The sequence below is a fragment of the Microtus ochrogaster genome, chromosome 5 (assembly GCF_000317375.1).
Source record: "Microtus ochrogaster isolate Prairie Vole_2 chromosome 5, MicOch1.0, whole genome shotgun sequence".
NCBI classification, from domain to species: Eukaryota; Metazoa; Chordata; class Mammalia; order Rodentia; family Cricetidae; genus Microtus; species Microtus ochrogaster.
In genome coordinates this window covers 53,378,565-53,392,016 of record NC_022012.1, presented here as the reverse complement: position 1 = coordinate 53,392,016, position 13,452 = coordinate 53,378,565, and the positions used below count along the sequence as shown (strand labels likewise).

The 13,452-nt window shown below is 41.5% G+C and overlaps 1 protein-coding gene across 1 annotated transcript in view; it reads right to left on the bottom strand.

Moving 5' to 3' along the window:
• Positions 1-13,452, bottom strand: part of Me1 (malic enzyme 1) — a 118,172-nt gene that overhangs the window by 72,409 nt on the left and 32,311 nt on the right. The window contains exon 4 of the mRNA XM_026779134.1: positions 2,513-2,588. Coding sequence (XP_026634935.1) covers positions 2,513-2,588 — 76 coding nt within the window. The remainder of the gene's footprint in view (positions 1-2,512; positions 2,589-13,452) is intronic.

The following is a 13,452-nucleotide window of genomic DNA, read 5'->3' as shown; positions in this document are numbered from 1 at the left end:
AGGGAGGGAGGGAGGGAGGGAGGGAGGGAGGAAGGAAGGAAGGAAGGAAGGAAGGAAGGAAGGAAGGAAGGAAGGAAGGAAGGAAGGAAGGAGAGAAGCTCCATTCCTACCCTCAGAAAGTCCCAGTGTTTTAATGGAGCATGCTCCTTTCCCTCCTCTCACTTTACAGGTCATGACATAGAAAACGCAAAGCTAAACAACCTTGCCCAGACAGCCACCTCGGCTCCTACAGAGCAGAACCTGGGTCTGCACACAGCACTGCACTCTTCCCACCACACTGTAATGCAGATGCACTTTCATGTGCACTGCTGAGACCTGCCTCTTTAGAATTTTGTGGACTATAAAAGAGAACTATTGGGAAATTATTTTTGAAGTAAATATATTTAAAATACCTTTTGTATATTTCACATACTCCATCTTTGAAAATGTTTTCCTGTCTGATTGCAAGGAGTCACAATTTCCCCTACATGTAATTGGCCAATACATCCATGCTCTTGCAGAGAAGGTAATCACATATCGTTCACTGCAGTTCTGATTTACAGTAATAGATGTGCTATCATTGAGCACTGCGACCTTTTTAAGTTTTCGGCACTTCTAAGTGTCCAAATAATTACGGTGTATATTTAATAGACACTGTTTTATTTAATGTGCTGTCACAGCCGGAAGCACCTGTATGCACTGCTGAACAAATTCTCTCATAAATGCAGTCTCAACATGGGGAACAACCCAGCTGGCATGCCTATACTAAGGGATGTTTTAATGTGCATTCTATAAAGATAGCAACTTTTTCATAAAAATTACCTATAATCTGAGTGATTTATATAATTTAAGACACTGAAGCTGAATAATTTGAACAGCTTCAATTTTTTTTTGAAAAGGTGATTTTAAATAATATACATTGCTATTCACTTGACAGCATGTCTATGTTGAGCTTTTATTCCCTAGGCTCCTCTCCCATCTAGTACCGTTACCTAATTATGAAGGCGTGTAGCTATAAAATTAAAATCATATATTGAAGCATTTTTAAAGTTGGAGATATTTATATCTTAGCTTAGTATATGCCTTATTGGAAATATTTCAACATTAAAGAGTTAACAGGGCTAAAAGTAAGCATGTACATTACCATGAACTTTATATCTTAGCTAATCACTTCTCTACATGTGTGTTCAACTACACAGCAGAGACCATAACTTACTCTTCAGTATGCCATTCCAATCAAGCACTGACTTAGTGTCCTATTCCAAACCCCATCTTAAGCTTTGAAAGGGACTCGGGCTTTGAGACCCATGGACAGAGGTAGACTATTAGTGAAGTCCAATGTGAGATCAGCTAATGTTGCCTAAAAGCGGGATGGCAAGGTAACAATTAGAACTCCAGAACTGCTTCCGAAACCACCTTGTTAATTCTTAAAATGCTCTCCAAATTTCTGGTTACAGTAAATATCAAGCCAGGGAAATGTCTCTGCAGGCAAGTACTTGCCACAGAAGCCTGAGCAGAGCTCAGAGCCCATAACCGAGGCTGTGGAATGAATGCGCCCACACTCAGATCACAAGTACACATGCACATACAACCTTCAAAAATTATTATACTTTAAATTTCATTAACTCAGAGCTCCTAAGTGTAAGCAGAGACGGCCTTTTCAATTCCCAGATGCCCAGACCCAAATAATCACACAGAAATGATATTAATTACAATACTGTTTGACCTATAGTTTGGGTATATTGCTAGCTTGCTCTTACATCTTAAGTTAACCCATTTCTATTAATCTGTGTATCACCACGAGGCTGTGGTCTACTGGTAAGGTTCCAGTGTGTCCCTCTCCTTCAGCAGCTACATGGTGTCTCCCTGCCTCCACCTACTCTATATATCTCTGTTCAGATTTCCCACCTGACTTTACTCTGTTAAGCCATTGGTCAAAACAGCTTTATTCATTAACCAATAAAAACAACACTTATACAGAAGGACCTCCCACAGCCCTTAAGATCACAATGGGAAAAGGATTGATTTGACAGACTTCTTCTGCCTACCTTGAACTTGGTGGATCATTAAACACAGAAAACACAGTTACAATAAAGAAGTTTGCTTAAAGAGATACATAAACATGTGGTTTCTTTTTGGTAAATTATAAGTCTGGTTCCACATAGTATTCATATAAAAATTTATTGACATCTTCTATACTAAAACTCCCTGTATCTACATGCTAAGAAAATAAATAAATAAAAATAAGATAAAAATAAACAATAATAATTTTAAAAAGGTAAAAAGAAATTATATACCCTATATGTTGAATAATATATGTTTATATATATAATGATTTTACAAAAAATGAAACACTAAGAAATTAGACAGGAAAACAGTATCTAAATAGCTTTATAATAAAATTAATATACTGTAGATAAATCAGAGATATTAATTAGGTGAAAATCACTGACAATGCTGCTCACAGCAATTAGATTGATTGATGAGACAGAAAAGAGAGCAAACTACCTCAGTGCAGTCACTGAGAACTTACCTTGACAACCTCTTCTGGCCACGCATTGAGGACTGAAGCAATATGCCCTTTGTCATGGATACTAATAAATAGGCCCCTGGTATGGAAAAAAAAAGTTTTAATTTACTTCAAACCGGCCAAATGACCATGAACATTAGTAAAAAAAAAAAAACTTAAACCTATTAATATAGTTCCATCTTTACTACACTACTGAAAAAGTACTTCCTAAAATAATGGCTGGAAATCCTGTAAATAGGAAGCTGGGGATGCAGCTGGATTGGCAGAGTGCCTGTCTGCCACACATGAAAAAGCCCTGGGCTTGATCTCCAACACTGCACAAAACTGGACATGGCACTGGAAGGGGAGGGGCGGTAAGAGACAAATGGATCCCTGAAGCTCATTGGCCAGTCACCCTAGCCAAATCAGTGAGCTTTAGACTCAATGAAAGACCCTTTATAAAGGGCAAAGAGTAATTAAGGAGGATAACCACTGTTGACCTCTTGACCCAGCAAGTATGCGCAGACATGTGTATATATAAGTATCCACATACCCACATAAATATGCATACAGCACACTAATATGAAGAGATGGCTCAGTAGTTAGAGCATGCACTATTCACGCAGGAGACCCACATTCACTTTCCAGCACTATTGTCAGGCAACTCACAACTGCCTGTAACTCCAGCTCCAGAGGAGATGATGCCCCCTTCTGGCCTCTGAAAGCACCTGCATAAATTATATCCTTTCCTGGTTTTCTTACTGTCTCATGTGAAGTTGCTGTAAATTGTAAGAAGCTCCTAATAAGTTTCGTGGATTTTTAGATCTGACTGATCCAATGAAATCAGCAGAAAGGACATCAATAAAGAACTGGGAAATTAAAATGAGCTATTTGGACCTAAGTAAGAAATTTATATTAGGTTGTATAAAATGTTCTTGGCAATACACCATTAAATTATATTTCTTTGGAGACTGTATGCTGGCCAAGATTTTCAAATAATAATGTTATTGTGAAACAGAATTATTTAAAATAAATAACAAAGATGATACTAAAATTAACAGCAATTAAATGTCAAGATTTATTACGCACAGATCTGGGTTCAGTTACTGTGGAAGAGCCATTTGGCCACCCATGATCTATTGCACTATGTAGAGATTCATTCACAGCAAAAATGCTTCCTCTAGGAAGGAGCTCAGTAAGCCAAAGGTCTATAATGTCCTACGAGAGTCAAGCATTTTAGGAGTTATTTGTAATCCTTCCTGGAATGTTCCCATGATTAGAAATCTACAGAGATATCCAAAAGGATTTCTGCATATCAGTAACTCATACTGCTGGGTATACAATTTGAATATGAAACATTAATTCTACACAGAGAGGAGGGAGGGGGAGAGAGAAGAGGGAGGGAAGGAGAAAGTGTGGGAAGGAAGAATAATGAAGTTATAGAAGCAAAGTTTAGATAAGAAATATGTTTATCTACTTTTTAAAATGAATTCAATTGCAAGGGAAAACTTTGCTGTTCTGGGGATTAAACCAGAGCCTTATGCATGCTATGCAAACTCCCTACCACTGAGCTGCATCCCAGCCTTAAACTCTTGCTATCTCTATTCTTACTAGCCAGTTTGTTAAAAATCACTGAGTTCTGCTCAAAGATAAACAGGCCAACTGTAGATAATCACATTTTGGTATTTAGTTCATGTCAGAACTGAGGCAACTTTAAAATGAAGATCTTTTTTTTTCATACACATAGTTCGAACTTTTTCCATAACCTCTAGCCCTGTACATATTTCACCCTCAACACAAATTTGGAAGACAAGATAATATTCTCCCTGTTGTCGGCTGATATCCCCATGGAACTGCATATCAAAATGGAATTCGCTTCATAACATGCAACTTTCTATTGTAACAAGACCTATGTTTTCTTTGGTAAACAAGTTTTATATGCCTGTTCCTGAGACAATAGAAGAGGCAGCAATTCTTTGATTTTCTATTATAATGCATTCTTGCATTTGCTATTTCTAGAAATAATAAAGTTATACTCCACTTCCCACAAAATGTGAGCATACATAAGTAAGCCTTGAAAATTAACTAAAGTTGAGGTGTACAACAGGTCCCCAATTGATGGAGAAAGCAGAACAGAGCACCTAGACCTAAGATGTGTTACATTTTTTTGAATTTGTTACAGTAGGGAGGCAGTACACACTTATTAAGAACACTACGCTGACTTGGACCTTTGGCTGATTCCTAGACCAGTGACATATGATTTAACAACTTCTTGACAAACTGGGCAGCCATAGAACCATTGCTCGTAGTCAGCCATGGCTTCATGAGCAATATGTTACTGTGCACTGTGTGGCTAAGCGATGATGTTAACCACTGAACCAAAGGTTAGGTACCCTAAGAGCATCTTTCTCTTTCTACGTGCTGGGGACAGGCCCAAGGATCTTGACTATGCTATTAAGCCTTCAACCACTGAGCCACATCCTCAATACCATGAATGCATTTTTTTTCACTTATCACTCTAAATTTCAAATGGATTTAGCAGAACATAAACTCACTGTAACTGAGGATCATCTGTACTTAAGAAAGCTAAGTTTGGCTAATATGTAAAATCAGGAGATAAAACAGGATAAAGACGCAAAGCCAAAAGTCTAGAGCTGAAAGCATTAGAAGAGATTATTAAAGGACAAAGAAGAGAAGGCCAAGGGAAAAGCATTAAAATTTAGTGTCACACAGTAAAAAACTGGGGTGATTAAGGAGTCCTCATGAATATAGGAGTCTTAGGCAAGCAAGCCAATGCATCTGAAGCCAAAGAAAATTCAAAGGAAAACTGGGCATGGTGACACGCGCCCACAACCCCAGCACTTGGGAGGCAGAGACAGATAGCTAGTCATGAGTTCAAGAGGAGCCTGGGCCTGGGCTACATAGTGAAAGCTACAACATGAGACCCTGACTCAAAAGTCACCTTTAAAAAAAGATGACATCAAGAGGAAAATGTTAAGAAGGCATAATCAATACAATCCTATCTCAAAGTAAATGTTTAAAGAATTTAAAGCATATGACAAAGAATCTTTTTTTTTTTGAAACACAGCCAAAACGATGCTTCATCACTACCAATTAGTTAATGCATTTATGATGTTGGATTCACCTCCATATGCTATGAATATGTTTTATTACCATTGGTTAATAAAGAAGCTGCTTTGGCCTATGGCAGGGCAGAATATAGCTAGGTGAGAAAACTAAACTGAATGCAGGGAGAAAGAAGGCAAGAGTCAGGCAGACATCATGTAGCTACCCAAGGAGCAAGATGTGAGGAAACAAACCAAGAGCCTCTTGGTAAAATATAAAATAACAGAAATGGGTTAATTTAAGATGTAAGAGCTACTAGGAATATGCCTGAGCCATTGGCCAAACAATGTTTTACTTAATATAGTTTTTGTGTGATTATTCAAGTCTGGGTGGCCAGGAAACAAAAGTGCAGTCTCTGTTTACACATTTCCAACAAAGAAAAATTTTCTTCAAAATCACACTTAGAAAATCAGTACTGATTCACTTGGTCCTCAGACATCAGCATTTTGCAAACTATCCCCATGATGAACACAGCCCACTTCAAAATCCAGTCTAACACTTGTTGCTTTGGTCCCATCTACCTAGGCTCTTTCTTAGTCTGCGCTTAACTTTCCTAGTTGTAATCTTTCCAAGTTCCAAGTGAGATTTTAAAGACTTAATTTATGTTTAATTACATACATGTGCAAGTCTAAGCATAGATATGTAATACACATGTGGTGCCCATGGAGACCAGAGGTGCTGGATCCCCCTGGAGCTAGAATTCTAGGCAGTTGTTTGCCTCCTGAGTGAGTATTGAACCAAACTTGGGTCCTCAGGAAGAGCAGTACTCACTTTTAACAGCTAACCCATCTCTGCATCCCTATGAGTGCTTTTAACTTTTTATTCTTTGTCTTTCACATCATGCATCTCAATCCCGTTCATCTCCCTGTCCTTTCGTATCTGCCCTCTGCCCTTGCAACCTCTCCTAACCCCAAATAAAATTTAAGAGAAAATAGAAATAAAAGAAATAGAAAAGGAAAAAGGAAAAATCTCATCATGGAAGCTGTAGTGGGACACAGCGAGTCACACAGTATACCCTTTAGTCCATATATCTTTTCTTGCAAGTATTCATTGCAAAGAGTCATTGGTCTAGTTTGAGGCCTCTGGTTTCTGCTACACTACCAATGCTGGGCCCTCACTGGAACCCCTCTTGGTTATGCTGTTGTTGCCCTGTATCATGGAGACCTGCAGCTTTGGGTCTGCAGGACCATTCCCTTCATGTGCTCCAACAGATCATAGATGGGGTGGATGTTTGGATGGGCCAACCTATAACTCTGGTCTGGGCCTGGGTGGTTGCAGGGTTAGTCAGCCTGCCAACTCTCCTTCATCCTCACCACCAGGGTGAGCTCTCCAGCATTGCCCCAGCTAGTTCACCCCTAGCAGTGATGAGCAAGGGATGCAGCTGGCTCTCCTGATTTAACGCCCTCAGGGTCAGCTCTCCCAGACCAACACCATCAGGGCAAGTTCTACTGTGTTTCCAAGGTGAGCTTCAAGGGCCACTCTCCCAAGTGCTGCAGCTGGTGAGGGGCAAGGCCAACTCTCCTGCTTTTATGACCTCGGGGCCAGCTCTCCCAACCGCCACAGGCCGGATGGAGGGGGCAGGCATCTCTCCCCCATGAGGAGTTGGGGGTAGCTCACCCACTCCACCCCCCTTCAAAAGGGTCAGCTCCATTGTGCTGCCCAGACAAGGTGCAGGGCCTACTTTCCCGAGTATTGCAGCTTAGATAAAGGGGTGGGTCAGCTCCCTTGCCAGCTGGGGGAAGTAGGGGCAAGGGGAGAGGGCATCTTCCCTCATCCCCTCCATCACTATAGAAAAGGGAGGTGATACCAACTATGCCACTCTACACCCTCAGGGCCAGCTCACCTGTACCCTTGTCTACAGGATCTTCTCTACTGAGCTGCCCAAGAGAGGCACAGGGTCCATTCTCTCAAGTACTGCAGCTGGTAAAGGGTTGGGACAGGGGACAAGGGGTAAGGGGAGGAGGGCATCTTTCCCTCACCCAAACCACCACATGGTAGACAAGGCTAGCTCACCCATGCCCTTCTACTGCCCCCATGAGAACAGGGTCAGCTCTATTGTGCTACCCCGATAAAGTGCAGGACCTGCTCTCCCAAATGCTGCGGCTGGTGAGGGGCAGGACCAGTTCTCCCCCGTACTGCAGTCATTGAGAGGCAGGACCAACTCTGTACAGTCCTACCCTCTTAGCCTTAGGTAGTACCAGGAGCCAGGGACATCAGCACAGACTGTGGCTGCAATAGGGCCATGAATCCAGACATCACCATGGCCCTGGGTGGCAATCAAGCCACCACCTAAGCCCACTTCTCACTGCTTTCACCCCTTCAGCTCTGCCTCTGTCCATAGAATACAAACCATTCTGTCTCTCTCTCTCTCTCCCATAGTACAGCACACTTTTGCTCACCGTAACAGTGTCTGACTGCTCAGCACCACAGGCGCCAGGCAGGCCCGTGCTTTCTCCTCGTAGCCTAGGGCGGACCGCTGGGCCTGAGTGTGCGTCTCTTTGCCCATCCAGTCCATTATCACAAGTATAACATGTGACCATCCTGAGATTGTGCAATGCTACTCTGTGATGGATCCAGAACTCACACACCTTCTGAAGAACATCACAGAAATGTGTGCTATTTATCACCAGTCCCAATTTGTCGTTACCAAGAATATTAATTCCGATCACTTGATTAAGGTGAAATTATTTGAGTTGCTCTACCCCAGGATCATCCCTTTTTCTTTTGACAAATAATATGCATTTAGTCAAATAAAAGTTCAAAGTTATAAATTTTTCTGTTTCTTTATTCAATTAGCAACTTATTCTTGTCCATATGGGCTCATAGCTTAGTATTTATTCAATAGGGTTGAACCTGTTACAAAGATAATACATCCAATGCCCAAATGTTCCCAGACATGTCTAGGGGAAATATTCAATTTGGCTTCTAGGTCCATTTTTTAGGGTGGAGGATGTTGTTGAGATGAGGTATTGCTATAAACTCAGACTGGTCTTGAGTTTATGGTTCTCTGCCATCAATCCTTAACTCTTTTATCTATTTCTGTTTCTATCACACCCTTTCTGAAAACCTCAAAATTCCTACCAATCCATCTGTTCTCTTTTCTTCAACTCCCTCTGCACAGTTATGTTTAACAAAAGTACTCACCCATGTATATCAAATACACCTAGACCCTAGTCTCAACTACGGCCAAAAGACTCACAACGTATCCTGCCTTCTTCAAGTCCCTCTTGGGCTCTGCCTCCGTCCCTCACTCTCACCCCCACCCCGCACCCGTCGTCTCATTAGATTAGCACATAGCCTGCACTTGACTACCCTATCCCCATAAATGTTCCTCAGCAAGCGCCCACGTCTCCGTCCTCTGGTGCCATTACCTCTGATGCTGTCCCACTTGCTACCCTCGGTCTTCCTCAGTCTCCTTTGCTCCTGCTCACCCTCAAATGTCTCAAGCTTCTGCCTCTCTAATGAACAGCTAAGGCCTCAGGGATCCATGCTTTCCTCAGCCCTTGGGTTCACGTTCAAAACCCTTTATCCAAGCCTCCGCTACTTCAGATGCTTCGCTCTGGCTTTATCTCCCCATTTGGGTCCCATCCTTACTCTTGGCATTGGATAAACTGATTCAGCCTGAGAACCATGTAGTTTCCAACTTTCAGCTATTTCTCAAGGATTCACTTGGGCAGACTTCCAGTACCACTAGCTCCTCTTCCCTGCCGGATCAGCTCCCAATCGCTCACCACGGCAGAGCAAGTGTCAGCTCCTCTTCCAAACGTTTTCTGACTCACATTCTCAAGCTGCGTTTGGAATTCCAATGACAAACCCGCGTTTCTCTACTATAATACTTACATATTCTCACAAAAACGTTCACTTCCTAGCATTGTTCCAACTAGATTACAACACTCTACAAGTCAGTAATTCTGTATTTCTTATAAAAATTAAAGAAGGAAATGGAATAATGGAGAGAATCAAGGAGATGAGGTTGGAGCAGTGGCTTAAGAGTCCAGATCATGTACCGCTCCTACAAAGGCCAAGTTGCTTCCTAGCACCACACTGTGGGCTAATAACTGCCTTTCACTCCTCCTCCCAGGACCCGGATACTCTTCTGGCCTCTGCACATAATGCTCTCTTTTGCACACACTCCCATACAACACACAAACATTCACATAACTGAAAACGAAATTTAATCTTAAAGGAAAAGAGAAGGGTGGCTAGACTTACTAGTGAGGGAAGTATGACAGGAAAAAAATGACAGAGAACATTCTAGGAGAAATGGGATCCATATTCTAAAAATGACAGGTCTCAGTGGGCTAGATATTTTTAAGGCAAATCCCCAGAAAAGAACAGCAAGAACTATAATCAATGCTTCTTCTAGGACTAAGGACCATGCAATGGGTAATTTGAGATTTCAATGCTGCCACTGTGGTAACAGGTCCCAGTGGTCGCCAGGAATGGAGAAACAGTGAGAAACCAGAGAACAGAGCTACACACTGGGAAAGAATTACAGTATCACATATCAGCTTTGGGAGAAAGGTAACTAAATTAGTCTAAGTACTTTAGACTTCAGGCTTAGAAATAAAAGAGAGGTGGAGAAGGGTTTATTGGAAGGTGCTTGGTAAAATAATTTTTATCTAAGGATATTAGAGGAAGGCGGATTTCCTATTGCTTCCATTACCTATTTCTAAAGCCAATTCTGTTTTTAAATAAGTAGCAGCTTGATAATGCCAGTGTTTCCTTTGCTGCTTTGGATTGTTTTCTTTTGTTTTGTTTAAGATGAGGTCTTTTTATGTCACTGGACTCAAACTCATGGTAATCTTCCTACCTCTCAAGGGCTGAGATTAGAAACATGCACCACTGTGCCTGGACAAAGTGATTTTTTAAGAAAATGGTTTGTTATTCTATAGGTGTTTTAGTTACTTTTCTATTCCGATAAAGCGACACCAAGACCAATTTAATTGGAGGGTTGCTTACAGTTTAAGAGGATTAGTTCATTATCATCATAGTGGGAAACATGACAGCAGGTAGGCAGGCAAGGTGCTAGAATAGTAACATCTGTCCCACAAGTTCTCGGGCACTGAGGAAGAGACTGGGCCTGGCATAGGCTTTTGAAACCTCAAGGTGTACCCCAATGACACACCTCCTCCAGCAAAGCCACACCTCCTCCAGCAAAGCCACACCTCCTCCAGCAAAGCCACACCTCCTAATCCTTCCCAAACAGTTCTATTAGTTAGGAACCAAGCAAACATATGAGCCTACAGGGCTGTGGTGATTTGAAAGACAATGGCCCCCTAAGGATGTGGCACTATTAGGAGGTGTGGCCTTGTTGGAGGGAGTATGTCACTGTGAAGGTGGGTTCTGAGGTCTTGTATATGTTCAAGATACCACCTACTGTCTCAGATCACTTCCTGCTGCTTTTGGATCAAGGTGTAAGGATTCTCAGCTCCAGCACCATGTCTGCCTGCATGCTGCCTTGCTTCCTGCCATGACAATAATGAACTAAACCTCTGAACTGTAAGCCAGCCCCAATTAAATGTTTTCCTTTATAAGAGTTGCCATTGTCATGGTGTCTCTTCACAGCATTAAAAACCCTAAGCCATAGCCGGGCGATGGTGGCGCACGCCTTTAATCCCAGCACTCAGGAGGCAGAGGCAGGTGGATCTCTGTGAGTTCGAGACCAGCCTGGTCTACAGAGCTAGTTCCAGGGCAGGCTCCAAAGCCACAGAGAAACCCTGTCTTGAAAAACCAAAAAAAAAAAAAAAAAAAAAAAAAAAAAAAAAAAAAACCCTAAGCCAGGCCATTCTCATTCAAACTACCACAAAGGCCATACCAACCAGTCTGAATTATAGACAATACATATTCTTTACAGAGATGGTGTTTGGTCATTTTATAATATGTAAATTCCCTATTTGCTATTACTCAAAATAAACATACATACATACATACATACATACATATATACGTGCCTTATATTTAGTAACCTCTAAATTTTAGGAATAAAATATCTCCAAAGACAAATGGCTGACTAAAGATAAATGACTAAAGATAATATCCTGAGAAAGGAGGTTCTTAAGGCCAGCCTGAGCTCCTTGAAGAACTTCTGCCTCACCAAACACTTTTGTCACAGTACGTGGAGAAATCAAGTTGATACTAACTCCTTGCCAACTATCTTTCATAGTACTGGAAAGTGCTATGAAGGTTGTAGGAAAAAAATAATAAATAGTAAATAATACAAAATAACAAATAGTTCAACTAGCTATGAACCCTGTGGGTTACAAAAAAGATCAACATAAATGTTATAGAAGTAGCCAACCACTTTCTGATTAGATTTAAGGCTCATTCCACAAGAGGGAACACATCCCTGGTACAGTAAATCTGGCCAAGAACTTACGGTTGGGAAACTCACAGACCCCAGGGATGAACCTACTACTATTATTCTGTTAAATGGACAGAGTGTCAAAAGCCCTCTAAGCCCCTATCTCTCTATCCATAGATTACTGTAGCTCTCAAACCTCATCAACGATGTTTCTTTGTGCAATGGACAGTGGGTAACTCAGAAACACAACTGCTCAAAGTGCAGAGAAAAAGTGTTTGCAAGGTGCTCATTCACAAGCAGGACATTTATATCACTCCTTCCCCACAAGGCTCAGCAACCGTCATGGAAGAAGGAGTGGAAAGAGTCTTCCAGCCACAGGAGGCCTGGAGCAAAACAGTGTTTTCTGACAATGACAAGGCCACTGCACTCACGAGCTCATGGGAGTTGTGGCTGCTTCACCATCATCAAACCAGCCACCATTCTAGCACAAAGAGGGAAGGGGCACCCAAGCCTCCACTCCTAGCTGAGAAGCTACTGATAGCAGATGGTTTCTGGGGATGAAGATTCAATTTTCTTTCGCGTGTTGTGTCTTGTAAGTGGACCATGCTTCAGTAGACAAACCCACATCCACGAGTATTTGGACAATACAAATCAGACTCAGGAGAGTCTAAAAGTATTTTTTTTTAAAAAAAAAAAAAGGAAGACACAAAGTTGGGAGGGGTAAGGGTGAATCTGGGAGGACTTAAGGGGAGAAGTGGCAAGTGAATATGAATAGAATATGTCGCATGCATGTATGAAAAATTCCAGCAATTAATAAAAACACTGCATTTAAATTTTTTTTAAAAAAAATTCTTTTTTAAATTTAAAAAGACCATCCATCTCAAAAGACCAAAAACAAGAGTTGAGATATAGCTCATAGTACAGTCTCTGCCTGGCATACATGAGACTGGATTTGATCCCCAGCAAACCCCAAATAAATTAATTCATTCAAGACATACAGAAAAGTAATAGTACTTTTAAAATGATTATATGGTTACTTCAAAGAGTATAAAAATTGGGGTGGGGTACTAAGGACTGAGCCTAGTGCCTCCCCCACTAGGCGAGCACTCTGACACTGTAACTCTACTAGACTTCCAGCCTGTTTCTAGTTTTTATTTTCAGACAGAATATCATTAGGTGGCTCAGGCTGGCCTTGTGCTCAATTTGTATCCCAGGCAGACCTTGAATTGTGACCACCACGCATCCCCAGACTCTCAAGTATGTGAGATTACAGTCCTGCAAGACCAGGCCTAGCTAGAACCACTCTTAAAAAAATCAATCAAAAAAAAACTTACATAAAATATAAGTAACTCATGCTTGCATTTGGAAAACTTTCTAGCTGTTAAAGCAGATAAATTAGGAGGTGTGTTTGCGTTCTCTATAACACTGTCAGTTGTTGAAATAGGAGAGGCGGGGCTGCGTCCCCGGCACCCGGCCGCCCCCACGGCTAGCTTTACCCGAAATAATTACATGGAAACTGTATTCTTTTAAACAC